The 19703-nt window shown below is 52.2% G+C and overlaps 1 protein-coding gene across 1 annotated transcript; it reads right to left on the reverse strand.

Annotated features, from left to right (window-relative positions):
* Positions 1-3643: 3643 nt before the first annotated feature.
* TGFB3 (transforming growth factor beta 3) lies at positions 3644-18387 on the reverse strand. The gene is made up of 7 exons (XM_033008597.2): positions 17738-18387; positions 11980-12143; positions 10475-10604; positions 8797-8904; positions 7818-7989; positions 7183-7336; positions 3644-4797 (listed from the first exon to the last, which is right to left on the reverse strand). The coding sequence occupies exons 1-7, from the start codon at positions 18219-18221 to the stop codon at positions 4639-4641; spliced, it is 1371 nt and encodes a 456-aa protein (XP_032864488.2). The 5' UTR covers positions 18222-18387; the 3' UTR covers positions 3644-4638.
* Between the last annotated feature and the right edge of the window lie 1316 nt (positions 18388-19703).

The following is a 19703-nucleotide window of genomic DNA, read 5'->3' on the forward strand; positions in this document are numbered from 1 at the left end:
AGGCATTACTGTCATTTAGAGAAGTAAGAGAATGACAACCATTAATCAGCAATTTTAGTTTGCTGTACTTCTTGTTGATATATCTGAATTTATTTCTAAGACTGTTTCATCTCTTGTATGTTGACTTGTTGCATGATAAAGGATCTGGCATTTGCATGGGGTATCTGAAGCCTCTCTTCAAGAGAGGACGAAAGACACTGTGCTTAGTTGCTTCCATCTGTCACTTCTGGAGTTGCATCAAAAATGAACCAGGACTTAAATGACTTCCCTGAATAAAAAAGAAAATTTTGGTAAAGCAGAGACCTGAAAGTCCAGGAGTTCTTTTAGTAAACAACATAGCATGCATGTTACTAATTTTATACAGTTTTTGGCCAATATATTCTAGTGATTTTGAATGTAAAAAAAATATATATATATAGTAGATGTTATTTTTAAAGAATTAGAAGGCATGTTTTCCTCCTTGTACTGTACCCAAATTGCTGCTGTTACTCTAAACCACAATTAATGTAGGTTATAGCCAGCCCATACAACCACCTATTATTTTGCGCTACCACAAATCAGTATAGTTTTGCAAGTGTGTAGATATCACACTGTTGGCTCCATATGTATTGAAAACTGTATTTTCTTGATTGATTTCATTGCCTTTCAATCGCTTATTAAGAGAAGACAACCCAGCACTATAGAGTTGATGTTTTGCATGCCGCTAGAAACACTTGTAGTGGGTAAGAAACCTTTTCTGCACAACAGAGGTGGTTCTAGAGCTGTATCCTGCTCACCCTGTGGTACTGAACGTGCCCTGCATGGGACCCCAGACCATACTGAAGACATCTGCCTCATGAGGCATTGCAGTGGATCCTCCGCTCATGGGATGGCTGTAGTGATTTAATTTACAACGTAGTCTGAGCCTGGAGACCTCCTGTATTTCTGCTCTGATGAGGACACTCTAGTGATAGATAAGGAAAGGTTCAGTGTAGAAAGAAAAGGATCCGCGAACTGAGAGAATGGAAATTTGGTAGCTGCAACAGAGAGACGTGAGACATCACAGAACAGATGTTGCCAGAGGAGTGGACAGGTATGTTTGTCTTTCGTATCATATATTACTTTTGAACACAGTCCATCTTGTTTACTGTGTGTTGATGACTGTTGGTTATGGCAGGGTGAAGCACAAAGCAGCATATCTCAGTTCACACAGTGGTAATGGGGATGTGCTACTGCTTTTTGTAAGTGCAGCGAGATAGCTAGAAACCATCCAGCCCAAAGACCAGGGAACAAAGACTCACTTAGTCTGCAAAGACTATTCTTTGCTGAAGTATTAGTGTACATTCCTGTACTTACTGAAGCAGTGTTCCTTGCAGAGCTCAACAATGCACTACAGCCTGAAAAACAAGGTGTTCAAGTTCAGGTCTCTTGCATGCTATAATAGGGTATGCCGCAGAGAAGCAGGGACTACACAGATGGTAGTTTGATCATCTGTGTAGGATCTGCCTTATGGCAGTGCAGAACAGAGTTTTTTCACTCTTTCTAACCATTGATCTTTGTTAGAGATTCAGAGTGTGCTGGGATTGTTTTCATCAGCTTTTGTTTGTTCCTGTGAAGAACAAAAGGGAACTGTTGGGAGCTGTATTCAGTGTTGGCAGTGAAGATTCCACTTTTTCTTTCCCATTGTCTTCTTCAGTTTGCCAGCTAGTAACAGAGCATATAGAGAACGGCCCTCTGCTTTCTCACACAAGCGTCCTGAAACGTTTTAGTAAGCCTGTGTCCAGAAGTGTATTCAATCTGTTAACCCCATATAGACAGTATAGTTTGTTGCTGAATTATAGCTAAAACACCCCTAGAAAAGCTATTTTAATTGTAAGAAAATGAATTCAGATCCTGTCTCATGAATCTAATTCTCAAATGTTGCTAGGGAAACAGAGGGCTGGACAGAGAAGCAGCAACTGAAATGTGTCTGTTTGACTTAAAGGATTACTGTACCCATGGGACTACCTGTGTCCTTACTGGCTGGACACTCAGAAGCTCTTCTCCCCTGATTTTCCATTGCCATTTTGCCGTCTTTCCAAGGAGACAAATGGCTTGGTCCTTCTGCCACCCTTCCCTGCCACTGAGGAGCAGCAATGAACAAGGACTAGTAAAAGAGACCCACCTCAGGGGGCTTGCCAGGGTTAATCTGTGGGTGGTTCTGATGTGCTCAAAGTGCCACGTAGGGCTGTGAGCTGTGCAAGTGTTCTAGCTCAGCTCTTTGCAGCTCCCCCTCCTTGGTGTTTTTTGGTTTGTTTGGTGTTTTTTTTTTTTTTTCCCCTTTACTAGCGACGAAGCCCTTCAATTGGATGGGCAGCAGAGCCAGCCCAGGGCTCAGGAGGAACAATGACCAAAGAACAGACTGCAGCTTGTAAACTAAAACCTCCCTAGGGGCTGCTGCTAAAAGATTAGAGAGAATTCCTGAACCAATTGGCATCTGGATTTCCCCCCCACCCCCCATTGCAGCCACTAAATTTCTGGCCTATCAGCATGGTAGTGTAGTCATAATACATTTATTTGCTCCCTGCTTGGGCAGGCGGGGGCGGAAGCATGGGCACGGCCAGCTGCACAGGGCACAGTAACGCAGTAGTGCTGCAGGCCCAAGCAGAGCTGCACCTTTCATCATCACACCGATGAGAGGTCAGGGAGCCCCAGAGAGATGAAAGGGATAAAGCTGAGTGTTGGAGAGTGCCTCTATCCGAGCATGTGTGCCCCAGCCAAAGTGTCACACAGGTTGGCAGGTTCCCTCCACTGACCCACCCTGGCTATTCTCTAGCCAGCTGGTGATTGTGCAGGACAGGTTGTTTACAGTTTATTAAGATGTCTGAGATTACATGTTATGGCAGCCTCACACGAGGTATATGGAAGCAGCCACTACTGTGAAGGGCTTGATGAAAGAGCTGAATTCTGAACTGACCATGGAGAGCCATGGCCACAAGCAATTAACCAGCTAGGTGTTATTTTACACTCGGTTGCTGGGGACCGGGAATTGGGAGGGGACAGGAAGGAACCTCTGTTCTCTAGAACTTTAAGTAGTTGTGGTTTGGAGTCAGAGAGGCAGCCTCCGAGTCTCATGTGGCATGCAAGCACTGGAGATTTTTACCTTTGGGAGTATCTATGGCTGAAAAAGCCCATACTTTTAAAAGAGTACATTGATTTCTTGCCTGGGCAACATCTGTGAATTTTTTATGAGCATCTGCAATGTTCATGGTAAATCAGGAGGAGGGATGTGTTATTTACGTGTGTGTACAATTCTGTACTGGCAGACCATATATATTTAAATGGATATAGGACATTTGTCAGCTGTGGCAACAGCACTGCCCTGGTTATTTAAACAGTATTGTTGGAAGTATTTTAGATTTGAGGGGCACTTTATATGAATCTGTCAAAAGCCAGAGGTGATGTACATGTCTGAAGGACTAGGCCGGGATGGGTCACATATACACTAGGCACAGTTTGAGGGTACCAAGGAATTTCCATTCTGGGGCTCTCTGGCTGGCTCGAATTCTGGCTGTTTGTTGAAGAGACATTGTGGAAAAGGGAAAAGTTTTCAACTGAATGAGTGTGCCACAGCAGTAGCAAATTAAAAACAGCAAACCATCTAACCCTCCAACAAACAACTTGCTTGTGAAAAAAAGAGCATCTCCCCCCCGAAATATTTATTTTTTACACGGTTTTGAGATTACTATTTTTTAAGTCTTGCCAGATGAGGCCTGGGCCATGTTCAGGTCATTGTGCAGAACACCCCAAAGCATCTCACAAACCACAACAGACAAGAGGTCCTCAGGGCGTATCAGCTCACAAATGAATGGGCCCACAGATATTGCTCCTGCCCTGACCCAGAAACCATCTCCCACAAACTCCAGGAACGGAAAAGAGCTGAATGGAGACATCAGTCCCTCTGAAAATTGACTCAGCACCCTCTTTCCTTGTATTTGCCCACCCTCAGCAGGCTGGCTGGGAGCCTTGCGGCTTGCATTAGAAACCAACAGCCAGGATCTGCCAACTGAACTTACAGGTCTGGCAGACAGTTTCAGTTGCAGGACTCCTGGATCACAGCTCTGAGGAACAAAAAAACCAAAAGTGTATCTCTGAGCATTTCTTCTCTCAGCAGCTTCCCTTCTTGATGCATTTTCTTTCTCTAAGGAAACTTTCAGGGTCTCCTCATACAGGGGAAACCTTTAATTCTTCAGGCCAGTGGGGAAGGCTGAGGTCCTAAGATAGCTAAAGCTAGAATAGAAAACATCTCCCCATTTCCATTCCCCCCTTTCACCTGCTCTTTCTCATTCTCTCGCTTTCCCAGCTCAACCACCCAGCATTCAAATACAGAGCAGTTCTTCCACCCTATCCTTCTCTTCCACACCAACTGTCCAGCCATTTTTGAGAGTGTGGCCTTTGTGTCACTAAAGTAACTCCCAGAAGGAACATGACACTGCCAACAAGACCAAGAAATGTTCCAGAAGAGATCCCCAAGGGCTGCCAGACCCTAAGCCACAGGGTTTGGCACTCGGCCCTCAGCATGCGTAGTCTCTGACCCCCAGTTACTTTTGTGTTAGCCTAGGAGCAGGAGAGTGGGTGCTGACAGTTTCTCTCTTGGCTTTGGGCGGGCCAGGGTGCCTCTCAGCTGCACTTGCAGGATTTCACCACCATGTTGGAGAGCTGCTCCACTTTGGGGGTCCTCCCGACATAGTACAAGATAGTGAGTGGCTCCAGGTCCTGGGGGACACAGCAGGGCGAAGCAGATGCCTCAGGGTTCAGCGTGTTGTATAAGCCCAGCACCTGCAGAAACAAGGTAAATGTGGTGACAAAGTCAGGAATACATTGAAGTTGATTGAGGACAGGAAAGGACTGCAAAGTCAACAGGTCTCTAGATGCCTGGACTATGCTGCTCAGAGGGCATTTCCCTGAGGTGAGTAATATTCCCCTGTCACTTCCTGATCATGGCCTGCTTCTGAAGGGTCTCACCTGCCCTGGCCTGACTCTTAAGACTTTTTTTTTTTTTAATTGTAGTAGCCTTGCTCTGTGGCTGATGCCTGACAGTAGAAGGAGCGCAAGTAGTTGTCTCCTTTCATCTCTAATTTGGTATGGTGGGTAGTGTCACAATTTTTGCTTTTAACAAGACTGGGTGTAACCAGCCTGGAGCCCCCTGTTGTCTTGGGTTCCATTAAGGAAACCAGAAGAAAGAACACCAGTGCTGCTTATTTCAACCAACATCTCTAGATAGCACTGGATGGATGCCAGTCCTCTCGAGTATCCACAATTCCCTCCCAGCTTTGAACTGTCTGATGCTTTCTCCCTCTGTTCCATCCTCCAAGTCATTACACTATAATGCTGGAGCCAGGAGGGTGTCCTGTGGGACCGCACTGGATTCTTCCTCCCAGCTGGCCCCAGCCCACAGATGACTGTACACTTCAGCCATGTAACCGCTACAGAACAGTTGCCACGTTTCTTGCCAGAGGTGGCTGCTTCTCAGCGGTAAGCAACTTCTTGAGTTGTGGGGCCAAAACATGATCTCACCTGCACTACTGTGGTCTCATTAGTGCTTATCTGGTATAAACGATGGAGTCTGGCACATTGTCTTTAAACTACTTTACAGTCAGTCTTTGGGGATGAGGTGCTAAGGAAACATCCTGTTCTATCATCCGGATCCACGTAATGGCAGTTGTTCTGGTAGAAGCTCCCTGGGATGCTGAACAAAGTACCCCTGGCTGTACCACAGGGGTAGCATGTGCTCGGGGGCTGCTCTCCTCAACAGACAGTAGGTTAAACAGACTGGTGAGTAGTCTTTTCACCATGTTTTGCCCAGGTGGTGCTGGCAAACTGTCAGCAGCTATAGCGTTCTAAAGGTTTCTTAGATCACTCAGCTGACCTTAACGCTTGATCGTTTCCTTTCTTGCTCAAGAAAAGAACATTAGGAACCATTGTAAAATCTCCCTTCTCTCATGCTGATTCAGTCCAGTTATCTACTAGAGCTTCTCAGGACAACCAGATGGTAAAGCTACATGCCCATTACCCTTTCAAAGCTGTTCATTCCCTTGCTTTGTCTTGTGCTTAATGCCCAGCATCTGTTCATTCCCACAGATTGACTGTTCCCACTTAGTCCTTGAGCTTCAGCGAGCCTTGCTGTTGTGCAGACTCTCAAGCTATGAAGAAAAGGTCAGCAACTTTTTTGCAGTATCATCTTTGCCTAGTTACCTATTCTTCAGCCAAATCTGCTTCTTCCAGTAACTTTTTTTAGTGAAACCTGAAGCTAAGTTGCTAGTGAGCTATTGCATTGTCAGGACTGCCACCTCTTCTCTTCTGTGGGCAGACACATGATTTTCCTCTGGCTTTTCTTGCTTCAGCAAAGGACTGCCTGTTCCTTAGTCTGTCTTCTCTCCTTGGTACTTCTCCTGTGCCTGTGCTTTTTTATTGCATTTATTTTCTTCCGCTCTAGACAGTAGCCAGGCTCAGGTAGTATTTTTCCCCAAGACTGCTTAGTCTACTAGTCTACTCATGTTAAACAGAGTTTATGCATGTTACCTAAAGACGTTTGCCTTCTGTCAGTTTTTACTCATGAATCTCACTGCCTGGTAGGTTCCTCCCTGCCATAGGTCAGTCAGGATTTATACAGCTGGAAAGGATGCCTGTGCAGAAAGAAGAGCTTACTGCATGGCTGTGTTCATTTCTGGACATGGACAAGGATTTCCCTTCTCTCTTGGGGTACAGCTGCCCCTCTGGTAGCAGATGGCAGCTGCATGCCATGGCGCAACAGTTTTGCATGACAAGTTGGCACAGAGCATAGAAAAATCCTCTGTCTAGTTCAAACTGCAGGAGAAATTTAAGCAGAAGATAACCAGCAGGGCTGACATTTGATGTGAACAATTCAGTTAATACTCTGGCTATTACCAAATAAGTACCCTAAAACCATCAGTCCTGTTGTTTCACATCTTATCCAAGAGACAGCAGCATCTTCCTCCTCAACATTTGGCTGGAAGCATGGACTCAGTATTGACTCCAAAGGAAGCGCATTTTCCCTGCTGAACCACCTAGACTATTCTCTGCAGTTTCCTTGGACAGTTTTTAATGGCTTTTGGTGCTTTGAAGAAACCAGATATGATCAGACCTCGGGAGGAAGGGGGAGTCACAGCCACAAGCCCTGATAGGATAATATACGAGATGTACCGTGCTGTGAGTGGTGTCTGCGCTGCGGAGGTACGGGCAAGGGCCCGAACAAAAGTTAGCAAAGTAGCCCTTAGGCTCATGGACCCATTTCCAGCCAAGGTCCTGTCGGAAGTCGATGTACAGAGGACGCACACAGCAGTTCTCCTCCAGGTTCCTGAAACACAGTATCAAAACATAACGAATCTAAAGAAGGGCCTTGTATGTGACTGTGTGATGCAGCCTCCTGAGCCGGAGGACTAGTAGCAGCAGTGCCCGGTGGGACGTGGTGGTTGCCCGCGCCAAGCGCAGGCAGCCGGCCCACTGGCCCAGGGAGGCAGCACCCCGCTCGCCCACAGGCACCTGGAGCTAGCAGGGGGCTGCTGCGGGTCCCTGCCCAGGCTGTGCTCCAGGAAGCTGCCTGCAGGTCTCCCATCTCGCCGGCGGCTCGGCCAGCGGCACAGGGTGACTCTGCTGAGCCGGCCAGCATCCCCTTCTTGGACACAAGGAGCAGCTGGCTGAGCTGTGCCCTTCCTGTGGCCCCACGGTGACCCACAACCCGCTTGGAGGGCTCTGCCTTTCCCGGTGGCGTGGAGTCCTGCCAGGCTGGCCCACCTCAGGCATGGGACCTGCTCGCTCCAGGCAGGATTCTCACTTACCGGAAACAGTAGTTGGTATCCAGGGCCCGTTTCTTTCTCTGCCCTCCCAATGCCGGGCTCTCCAGCCGATGCGGGGGCAACATCATCAAGATGAGGTGGGGATTATGCAAGTCTTTCTGCTTCTTCAGGCGCCCCAAATCCCCACGGCCGTAGTCATCCTCACTGTCAATGCCTTCAGAGGGAAACAGGATCCACAAAGAAGAAATCGGTGTGGAAGCAGAGGCTACAACAAGACTTTTCAGTGCGTTTAACAGTCTCGTGCCTGCCCTGGAACCAGGGTGAAAGGGGTTCAGGCACCATGTCCACTTACTCCAGGACTTACTGGCCCCAGGGTTCCCTTTACTCCTGGCGAATCTGACTGCTGCAGGCCTGAAGTAGAGGCTTACAGGCCACCTGTTTTACCATTTGCAAACTGCTGGTGGGGCCATTAATCCATCCCACTCACTCCTGGCTTCGGTCCCAGGACAGGCAGGAAGATGAATGGTTTAAAGAAGATGTCAGATCATTGGCACTCTGCAGAACAGCCTCAGAAATGGAGCCTGTGGGGACCAGTGGCTGCAGCCCAGGGCTGCAAGCCAGGAGGTTCCTGGTTCTTAGGCCAGCCAAGCCACTGACTCTCTGGGCCACCTCACACAGGATGCCTGACTTCCTTGTGTTTCAGTCACCCTAACTGGAAAGCAGAGCCTCTGTGGAAATCTGAGAAGGCATCAAGCTGAACTTCCCAGAGAGACACTGAAATACAAAATTATTCCTTTCTTGTGCAAATGCACACAGCCTTCGCTTGCTTTCTTCCATTTCTAACCTATGTACAAAGTGGATATACTCATATAATCAACATGCAAACCCAGATGTGTATGCTTTAAGACAAATGTTATGCAATGTAAAATGGTCAAATACACAAAGCAAGACCTTCTTTTTTCTTTAGATACTCCAGGCCTCCCCCTCCCCAACAGCCTCCCTTAACCCAGCTCTTTATCACCTTTGAACTTGATCTCCAAGACCTCGTGCAAATTCTCCAAGATGTCCCCGTTGGGCTGAAAAGTATGGCATGGACAGTGTATGCTAATTTCCAGGCCAAGGTTGGACTCTGCAAAGAAGATGACTCTGTGAGAAACGGTCTTCCTCAGCTGGGACAGCTCCTGGTGTGGGGAATTTTCACTGAGGATGCGTACTGTGGCATCTCCCAGACTGTGGGTTGATCTCAAAGTCAGGGATGCCATCAGAGTTGGGGAAGAGAAGCTGCCTTGGAAAGGAGAATGGGAAGCTGAATCGCGCAGCTTCACCTGTGCCAGAAGCCTTGCTCTAGCTAAAAGGAGCTTCCTGGGCAGGTGAGAAGGGCTCTCCTGGTTACGTTTTTTAGGCTATTCAGCATCCAAAAGCATTTGTGAGCTTCAGGGAACTCCACTGGAAAACAAATATTTTGAAGAGCTGGCTTGTGGTGTCTGTGTTACATCAGTTTTGCCATCCTCAGTACCTGTCTACTCTCTGGCTTCTGGTTAATGTCTGAAGGAGAGATCTGAAAATGAGCGAGCAGGATATGGACAAGTAATTTCACTGGAAGCGTTTTTTTCAGCAGCTGCAACCTCCTGTTCTGTTGAACTGCTAGCAGTCTAAGTCACACAGACTCTCCAGAGGCAAGTCTATTTTCATAATAACTTCCTGGACCAGTTATGCTGTGTGGGCCTGGTTAAGGGAACATAAGACTCTTAGGAAAGCTCCTTTTTTATGTTGTGTTATGAATTAAAACATCTGGCTCTCCAGGGCATTGACAAGGTGCCTAGCACCTTTTTTCCTAAGTACTGTATCGTCTGTGATGTCTTGTCAGCTAGTGGGCCGGCCCAGAGCTCGCTGCAGTTCCAGCGCTGAACTCCAGCCATCAGGACACAAATTAGATTGCTTGAAAAAGGAGGAGCCTACAAGCTCACAGCTTACCCTTCCAGGGAGCAGCTGCTTGCCAGTACCTGCATTCCAGTTTTCAGTGGCACCCAGCTTCTATCTGTGAGGCCAATCCAGCTGTGAGTCATGGTGCCTATGCTCCAGCTGTGAATGGAGTCAGTGTTCTTGCTGGGAGCTGCCCCATAACTATCTGCTGGGCTGCCCAGTGGTGGCAGAGGTATGTTCTCTGCAGTGCTAAAGCCTCCATCTGTCTAGGTGTGTCAGCCTCTGGTATTTCCTCACCTTTATACCTGACAAGCTGTAAACAGCTAAAGAAACCAGGACCCTTGCTGTTTTTTTTTCCCTCCTAGATTTGCTCTAGTCCACATGAAAATTAAACCAGACCAATTCCCATTTTCTGTGTAGTACAGATTATAGTTTAGACAAGCAGAAGGGTCCCCTCTGGGCTTGGAATCGAAGAACCAAAAGAAGCTCCAGCATCTCTCAGTGAAAACAGTTTCCTCCTTCCGAGGATGAATCCTAATCCTCACTCTGACTCAGCCCACAGAGCTACACAGTGGGGACTCCAGGACAGAGCTAGGAATCTAGCAGACGTCACACACTGAGGTAGCTCTCTGGGGAAAGGCTTGTTCTCAGACTGAAAGAAGCTGTCCTCTATGTGAGCCAAGCTCCTGCAAGGAGGGGAGCAGAGAGAGACTCCTGTCAACACTGATCCACATTTCTATGGATGCCTTGACACCCGCTCCAGCCAAGACCCCTACCTCTGTGCAGAAGCCACTCACGCACAGTCTCGGTGACATCGAAGGACAGCCACTCAGGGGAGCCCCGTGTCTGCACATTCCTGCCACTGAGGTAGCGCTGCTTTGCGATGTGCTCATCCGGCCGAAGGATCTGCGTCAGAAGGAGCGGTAGAGAGAATCAGCCAGTGCCACATGTAAGGAAGGGATGGCCTTGGGTCTTTTTTATTCCACAGCTTGCGAAAAACTAATTCAGAAGGTTGGTCCCAGCAAGTGAGACACCAGGAATACCTTGGCACAGGTGAGGACATGCTTCCCAACCAACCTGAACTCCAGAGATCTACACAATGCTTATTTCTGTGTCCTAAGCAGCCCACCTCTCCCAATTCATCCTTGTTTTGGGGCACATATCCAGACGCAGAAGCACACAGCAGTTATCTAATAGGTGGGTGGGTTTGTTTCTGTATAAACCTGTGGCGTATGGGTCTGGATTTCAGAGTAGAACCAGCAGTGGGCAATAAAGCATCTTGCCACAGGTCCCTTGCCCAGCAAGCTTATTGAGCCCTACGCTGTGGCATTTTCATGTGTCCTACACTCCTCAACTTCAATCAAAACACACCAAGGCTGGTCGGGTTCGGAGACCTCTCCCCCTGCTCTGACATCTCTTCCCACTTCCAGACAAACAGCCACAGCCTGTGCAAGGTGTTCCTTCCTGCAGGGCCCCAGGTTCATTCCATGGAGCACTGAACCTGTGAAGAAGCTCTGGGATTGCCTCCTTGTCAGTTGTGTCATCTGGTGGTGAATTGCTCTGACCTTTCAAGCGGAATTCCAGGAAGCCCTCAAGAGCTACCAGCCACAGGGCAATTTTAGCTGCACTCTTACTGCAAAGTGGACAGACACCAGCCTGTGGGAATGTGCTGCCTGGATGTTAAACTGTATCATTAGCCGGGTGGTCCAGCCCAGCCTAAGGCCACTACTTCCAAACCTGAACCAGACCTTACTCTACTAGGGGAGACCATGAGTGCAAAGCAAACTCCAGATAAGTTCCTGATTTAATGCTGCCATTAATTGTGCCCCTGAGGAGCTGCTGCTGAAGGGAACGCTGAAAGCAAGCATTAGTTTTCCAGTAAATCAGTGACAAGACGGAGAGCTCCACCCGTTGGATTAGCACCAACTGTACTGCGACAATCAAAGGAACAAAACTGCCAAAGGACCTAGGCATGCAGATGTGACAGAAGGGTCAGGGCTGCTCCGCTTCCAACCTTCTTCTCAGTGCAGCAAAGAGCTGCAGTGGGCACCATGCCAGGGTGGCCAGAACAGCCAGCCAGCCCGAGTGGGGAAAGGACAGCAGCACACTGTAAAAGGAGAGAAAGGTGACTGTATCACTGCATATGCTGGAAGAAGCCTGGGGTATAGCATGGGATTTCTCTCGTTTTCTTCCGTAGCCCTGCACATATCAGTTGTGGCAATGATTAAGGAGCCAAGCTATTCTGAGCTCAGGCACAGGGGAAGGTGAGAAGAATACTCACCTGAAAGAGCTCAATGCGCTGCTCACTGCGTTTGGAGCTCGGGTTGGGCACGCGCAGCACCCGAAACTCAGCCCGGAACAAGTTGGTGCTGTTCTTCTCTGCCGAGGACACATTAAAGCGGAACACATTGGAGGTGACACCTTTTGGACAAATGCCCAACTCATCTAGGAGAAAGAAAGATGGAAAGACTGAGAACAACGGGTCAGAGGAGCAGGATCTCAAATAAATAGTTTGAGAAAGAGCTTTCCAGCAGAGGCCTGTCATTCAAACATCTTGCCACCTGTGAAGCATGGCTATCTGGCTAAATATAACACAGGAAGAATTCGCTCAAATTTGGTCTACATGGCAACATTTTGCAAAATCTTCCCACTACTGCCACCATTATTAAAACGCTACAAGCCAGAGAATCAGTACAGATCAACGACAGTATTTTCAATATTATCTCTTCTAACTCTGCTCATCAAATGTTGCTAATGCTCATGAGTCTGCTGCACCCAAAATTACACCCCCAGCCAAGGCAATGGGGCAACCTCATTTGCAGCCAGTGGAGCCAATTCCCAGTAGCAGTGACGGTGTGACCCTGCTCATGCTGGAGACATAAAGCCACACAGTAGATGATCCCATTGCCATTGAATCTTAGTTTTACAAACCCTTGATATTGTCTCCTAGAATGAAGGCCAGCCAAATGTCCACAAAGCATGAGGTGTGGAAGACTTTTGGGGGCAGTAACTGTTCAGTGTGTACTGAAAGAACTGGGTTCTCACTCATGACCTGGAGAAGGAATTCATGAATAGTACTAGATAGAGAGATCTTCAAGGACAGAGTAATAGTGCTGAGAGGCCTGCGGGGATCAGACAGATGGGCAGGAAATAACACAGCAATTCTCTGCCTTGATGTGTGCCTGCTGAGCAGAAAAATCCATTTTACAGGTGCCCCGAAAGACAGCAAGTAAAAGCTACAAGGTCCAAAGCTGAGTCCTCAAGAAAAAAAAAAAAAACAAGTCTCTCTTCAATGGACCATTTTGGTCCCATGGAAAAGTCTTTGTCGTTGCTATTGTTCCTCTCCTATTGACCTCTGTCAGCCTTCAAGGCTCTAGCATGATTAAGGCTTCCTGCAGGCAAGACAGCAGCTCCTGCTCTATGCCCACATGCAGCTTTGTTTGCAGCCCTACAGAGCCTCTCATATGACCTCTGTTGTCCAATGCAGCACGGGGCTCTCGTGTCAGCTGATACTTGTTTTTAAACAGAAACAGAAAAACTATCACCAGGTCCCAGCCACAGTTCCAGCCTGTGACAAACAGGCTGGAAGCCTTAGTTGCAGCAACCTTCAAGTCAGATTCCTGAAGTCAGTCCCTCTCCACATCACCACCCCTGTCTCCCTAGGGAAACACCTTCTGAAGATGGGCTAGGGTGAAACAGCGCCTGAGTGCAGAGGTTCACCTCCCATGCCAAATCCTGCTTTGAGCAACACTGATGCACTTCCAGAGTCATATCCATGAAGGTGAAGGTCTTCCTTTTGTGCTACACTCAGATTCAGCAAGCAGGAGCCTGCCAGTTTACAAGGATGTGTTCTTAGGGTGCTGGAGTTTTACTCAATAAGCTAATGACCAGAGGCTCACATTGGGCTTTAATTGGAGGGGGTTTTGTCATTTGTACTATGGAATGGAACAGCTTTCCCATACAGGGAAGTCTCTGGCTGCTATGGAAGAGATGGATGTTCAATAATCCCAGACCAGACCATGGGCTAGTATGCTCAGCCCAACAACCCTGCAGTGCAGAGAGTACATCAAGCCCCAGGAAGACACCCACTGTGGGGACTCCACCTCTGTGACCAGTTCTAGGTTTTATGCTGCAGAAAAGTAGCGCAGAAAGCCCAAGCTCTGATCTCATTAAATGCCCAAGGGCATCTTCCTAGCTGAAGTCTAACTCTGATAATTGCTCTGTGTCCTAGACCTAGGCAGGCACTGTGTTTTAATACCCCCTTAAGCTGTTTTGCACTCTTAGCCCTATTAATAGTGCTGTTAACAGCCTGCCCTTCCATTTCAGACCTGACTGCCTGTCCACGAGGGGTGTCCCAGTAACCATCAGAAATACCTACCTAGAAATACCTTCCAGTGGTTAGTCTAGCCCAGTATCTGTTCCCAATAGTAGTGCTTTATCTGACAATCTATTTAGAGGCTGCAGATCTGGTCCTACAGCACAGTGCAGACGAGAGACAAAATAATTTCTCATTTATCATCCCTTTAAGATTTTTGGCTAAGCTAGGCAGCCGTGGTGTAAGAGATTACTGTAGCCAGTGTGTTTTGCCTGCTGTCCTCATACTGCCTTCTACCTACTTACTTCACCAGCAGAGTGCTGGTGTCTTGGGAGACCTCCCTAGTGGAAATAGTAATACCTCTCTTTTCTTCCTTAAGAAGTGATCATGTTCCCTTTGTACCCTGGGAACAAGCCCTCTACGATGGAGAGATGGAGCTGCGTTGTTTCGCTCTGAACACTGTGAGGTTGGAGCCTGGTTCTCATGGCAGGGTGTCCAGGATACAGACCTCCCTCTCAGGAAGCTGACTGCTTTGGGCCAAAGTACTTTTTGTAAGGGGTCACAGGCAAAGGAGGCGAGGTGAGTTTTCAGGGAACTTGGTCCAGTCCCAGCTCAGGGTGTGTTAATCACACTGGAATCCAGATGCGTCCACCTGCTGGCACGGAACAAAGCCTGGAGGCGATATTCCTGAAAGCTCTTCCAGTCCACAACACAGTAGCTGTAACCAAGCCTGGAGACAGGTAATCTGTGACACCCTGGGCGCCCATGCCAGGCTATGTCTGACATGACAGGACATAACCTCACGATCGGTCTCGGATATTACTGCGGACCCCAGGGAGCCCAGAGCTGTTGACTGCATAAATGGTAAGACCAGCAGCCTCTTAGCGTGGGCAGTGTGATACACGAAGCAGGTTCTTTTGGGAGCTTCCCTCTTCCTACCACTGCTCTCAGCAAGGTGCAGGTTCTTCATGTGCTGCTGAGCCCATACAGCTGCTGTTTCTGGCAAGCCCCGAGAAGGCTGATGGCTATGTGGTTAGAGTTTGATGTCGAGGAAGGGCAGGCTGTCTGGGAGCAGGTATTGCCTCACTCTGTGTTGTACCACTGGTACTTCAAGGTGTTTCATGCCAAAGCTCCCTAACTTTGGAGAAAAAATTGATCCTTCTGTAACTCTGCTGATGGCAGGTTTGGAGGGAAGAGATGCTTGGCCCCGATGACCCATGGCTTTAATTGCCTTGTCTCTCAAGCTGGCTTGGAAAATGGCATCTGTTTTTCCTCAGGAAGGTAAGCAAAGCCATTTGCAGGACTACTGCAGATGGTCTCTGAGCTTGAATCTAACCAAGTTGAGGGTTAAGGGGGCCTGAACGCCCCCATGAGTTTTAGGAGATCCCTGAAGTGAATGGCTGGTCAAGAGCAAGTTATTCTCGGAGAGCAAGTCCCTTACAATTCAGGCAACATGCCTAAGAGGCAGAGAAGAAAGACCATTCTGTGAGTCATCAAACAGCTCACAGTAGGGATGGGGAACCTGGTCCTGAATATCCTTCCTTCCTAGAAGGATGGGGCTCTCCCCGCTGCTATTTTTGCTCCTCAGCTCTCCTCACTTTTGGGCCTTAAGTCTTTGAGAAGAATGAGTTCTCTGAGCCAACAAGCTGCTTGACTAATAGTTTGGAGCTAGAACAGTCCTTGTGCGTGTGTGTGTGCGTGCACACACATTTCAGACTTGTCTGTATCATCCTCACAGTTCCCTCAATGGAGCAGTCCTCCCCTTCCCCCCCAGAGGAGACTGGCTTTGGCTCAGAGCGGGCTCTGAGATCACCACCTGGCACCGTGACAGAGTCATGGGAAAGTTGAACATCAGCCACTCCTGAAGACACGGGGCCAAATTCAGCCATGGTGTAAGCGATGAAACTCCCCAGGTTTTAAAAGGAGCATGTCTCTTGACACCGCAGCCTGTCTGGAGCTGGGCTCTCACGGCGTGACCCAATTCCAAAGTTTCCTCTTTCTCTGGGTGGCGGTATCTACGCTGCCCACTCCCAGCAATTCAATTTCATCCCTGCTTGGTCTTTTGACCCGACTGCTCAGCACCTTGCCCCAGTGTCCTATGGGACTGTGGGACAGGTTCATTAATTTCCACAAGGATTTTCCCCAACCCATAGTCCCTCCTCACTGTTCCTTCTCATGCACCACATGTCTTCATTCCTCTTTTGCCTCTATTTGATCCAAATCCACTCCTCTGACTTCCATTTCCCGCTGTTGTGCTTTCCCAGTTTCCTTCCCCAAAACACACCGGTTCATAGCGTGGCCGTACTATTTTGCACAGACACTTGGTTTCCCCGTATATATTTAGAATTTCATGAACGACACTTCAGTAGGTCAAAAACGTTGCAATACGGGTAAGCTGCTATACCCTGTGCACTTTCTGTTCCTCGAGTCTTAGTGTCTCCTGAGCTAAGAGCTAATCATATAACCATATGGAGTGCAGTCTGCCAGAGATTAAGTGAAATTTGTTGCATTACCACACTGTAGCTCTTATTCCAGCTCATCATATGTCAAGATTAACACAAACCTGGCAAAATGACTGCATTCTGAGGCTGCCTGCACCAAGTCACAGCTCCTCCCCAGAACTGCTGGCATTCAAATAGTGTCCCCAAGACTCCACAGGAGGACACCCTGAATGGTGGTATGACTGCATGCCCACCGACATCTTCCAGTCCTAAAGAATCCTAGGCACAGACCAAAAGGATTGCTTGTGCCTCCATGTGCTCAGCATCTGCAAGCTGCTTGGGGTTCATGTCTGCTCAGTCTCTTGTCTTTGGCATCTGCATCTGCTCAGCTTCTGCACCTGAATCTGTTTAGTGTCCACATCTGGGCCTGCTCATCATCTGCTCTGCACCTGCTCAACATCTGTCACGTTTCCTCCAATGCCCACAGTCCCTCGGGGGTCCCCTTCGCAGATCTGTCTGCTTTGCACCTGCTCAGCATCCCCCTTATCTTCTACTCGCCCTCTGACCCCTCGCTCTAGCCGAGGAACACCCTCGCCAGCGCCCTCCGCGCAGCAGCCTCTTCGGCAAGTGCCTCTCCACCTTCCCTGCAGCCAGCGCAGGGGCTGCACGCCCCAAACACGGTGCCCGTATCCCTGCGGCAGGCGCCGGAGCTTCGGCAGGGAGGTCTCCCTCCACCCGCTCGTCACCCAAACACGACCCCGCCGCCTTCTCCCAGCCCAGTGCTCAGCGCTCACCCCGAGCCCCACGCTGCCTCCTCACCTCACGCCTTCCCCCAGATGTCGGGGATGCAGACCCGGGCTGGGCTCGCTGCTCCCGCCCGGGGCCTGGGCCGAACCCCCTCCCGGTCCCCGCCAGCGCCCACCTCCTCCACCTGCGGCGGGGCCGCCCAGCCCAGCGCAGCCCCGCCGGTGCTCCGAGCACTCGCCGCCCCGCGGCTCTCCCCGCCCCGGCCCCGGGACAGCGCCGTGCGCCCCCCCGGCCCCGCTCGCCTCCGCGCCCGAGTGCGCAGGCAGGCGGAGACGCGCCCCCGCACCCCCCCCAACCCCCCCCCCCCCCCCCCCCTCCGCCTCCGCGCTCCCGTCCCGCCGGGAGAGCGGCCCCGCCGGCGGGGACCCGGCGCCCCTCGGCCCCGGCCGGCCGCCCCTCCTCCGCGCCCGGGGTCCCGGGCAGCCTGCCCCGCGGGCGCGGCACCTCGGCCGGCGCGGGGGGAGCCCAGCACTTACTGTGCTCGGGGAGGCCCTGGATCATGTCAAATTTATGGATCTCTTTGGCATAGTATTCGGACTCGGTGTTGTCCTGAGAGCAGCTCTCCTCCTTCTCCTCCTCCATCTCCTCCAGCAGCTCCCGGGTGCTGTTATAGAGCGCCAGGATCTGGTAGGGCACATGGGCCGGCCCCACTGTCTCCGGGGGACTGGTGAGCCGCAGCTTGCTCAGGATCTGCCCCCGGATGGCTTCCACCCTCTTCTTCTTGATGTGGTCCAGGTCCAAGGTGGTGCAGGAGGACAGCGAGAGGCTCACGGTGGCGAAGCTCAGCAGGGAGAGCAGCACCAGAGCCCTTTGCACGTACATCTTCATGTGCGAGGGGGCGGCGGCGGGGGCCCCCGGGCGAGCCCCCCGGGCGGCGGCGAGCGGGCGCGGGGGCCCGGGCGGTGCGCTGGCGGCAGCCTCCCCAGATCCCGCAGGCTGAGGCTTGGCGAGGAGGTGCATGAACTCACTGCGCCGTGCGCGACTCACGACTTCCAGGAAGAGCTGGCAGCGCTCCGCAAGGAGAAGCGGCAGGCGCCGCGCCTCGCCGCGCCGGGCTCCTTCCCCATGCGCCGCCCCGCGTCCCGCGGAGCCGGGGGCGCCCCGCCGCGCCGCGCCGCCGCACGTGTCAGCGGCCCGCGCCGCCCCGCCGCCGCGGGGGAGCGCCGCGCCCGCCCCTCTCGCTGCACCATTCATGCCCCCGCCGCGCCCCGCGCCCCTACATCGCCCGGTGCCCGAACCCCGGCGGCCGGGAGCGCGGCGCCGCGGCGCTCCCCGCCCAGCCGGTGAGCAGCGCCGCCGGGCCGCCCGCTGACCCCCGCGCACCGCACCGCGCCGCACCGCGCCGCCCCTCCCGCGCACACTGCCTCTCCCTCGGCCGCGCCGCTGAAATTTTATACCTCCCTCCCATGACGTCCCCGGGACGGGGCTCGGGCGGGGGAGGGAGCTCCAAGCCCGGCCTTCACCCGCAGCACCCCACTAATGGCTTCAGCAGCCGCGCAGCTACCGGCCCCCCCGGCCCCCTCCCGCCGGGCCCCGCCGCCGCCCCCCGCGCGGCCGCCGGCGCCGGGCCCCTCGCGCCCCGCGGGCCGGGCCCCTCCGCGGCGGGGCGGCCCCGCTCGCGCCCTCCGACGTGGCCGCCGCGGCGGGCGGCGGGCGGGCGCCCCCTGCTGGCGCCGCCGGGGCCGCGGCGGGCGCGGGGCGGCGGCGGCGGCGGCGGCGGCCGGGCCCTTCGCGGTGGTCCGCCGCGCGCTGGCGGGCGGCGCGGGGAGGCCCCTCCCGTTTCCAGCTGCGAAATCGCATTAAAAGCGGCTAAAAATACCCCGAATAGTTTCCTGATGTGGTTTCTTTCCGAGGGAGGGAGGGGCCGGGCGGCCGGCGGGACCGGGCGCCGCGCTGCGGGCAAGGGGCTGCGGCGGGCCGCGGCGAGGCCCCGGGGGCCGGGGGGAAGGTGGCGGCCGGGCAGCGGGAGGCCTTGCGGCCCTGAAGGCGGGCGGCCGCTGGAGCGCGGAGGAATCCCCCCCGCCACGGCAGCCCTCGCCGAGGGGAAGGGGCTGCTTTGGGCACCTGCTGCCCTCGAGGGGGGCCGGGGCCACGCACAGGAGACAAAACACCGGCCCCGGTTGTGCCCCTCACGGCCCGTGGCCGGGGCCTGTGCGAGATGGCGGCTTCGTGCCTTCCTGACCCAGCGCAGCATCTCGCAGCGCCAAAACGCTCCGCCGAAAAGGCCCCTGGCCTGGCTGTGCCGTCGGGACAATGCGGCAGGGGCGGCGGCGGCGGGGCTGCGGGCGAGGCGGGAGCAGGGCAGAGCCCTCCGTGGAAGCAAGTCCAGGGGGGCTTCGTGCTCTGGAAGAGTTGGGCCCCAGGGATGTGCGGCCCCAGGGGCTGCTGTGGGGCGGCAGCACGGCCCGTCTGCGGCTGGGAACAGCGGCACGGCCGCGGGGA

Source organism: Tyto alba, unplaced genomic scaffold (genome assembly GCF_018691265.1).
Source record: "Tyto alba isolate M040663 unplaced genomic scaffold, T.alba_DEE_v4.0 Super-Scaffold_18, whole genome shotgun sequence".
Lineage (NCBI taxonomy): Eukaryota > Metazoa > Chordata > Aves > Strigiformes > Tytonidae > Tyto > Tyto alba.

Coding starts and splice junctions, on each gene's coding strand:
- TGFB3 (XM_033008597.2), bottom strand. CDS start 18,221: ATGCACCTCCTCGCCAAGCCTCAGCCTGCGGGATCTGGGGAGGCTGCC. Junction 12,144..17,737: donor CCAGGGCCTCCCCGAGCACA/GTAAGTGCTGGG, acceptor TCTTTCTCCTAG/ATGAGTTGGGCATTTGTCCA. Junction 10,605..11,979: donor AGCGCATTGAGCTCTTTCAG/GTGAGTATTCTT, acceptor CTTCTGACGCAG/ATCCTTCGGCCGGATGAGCA.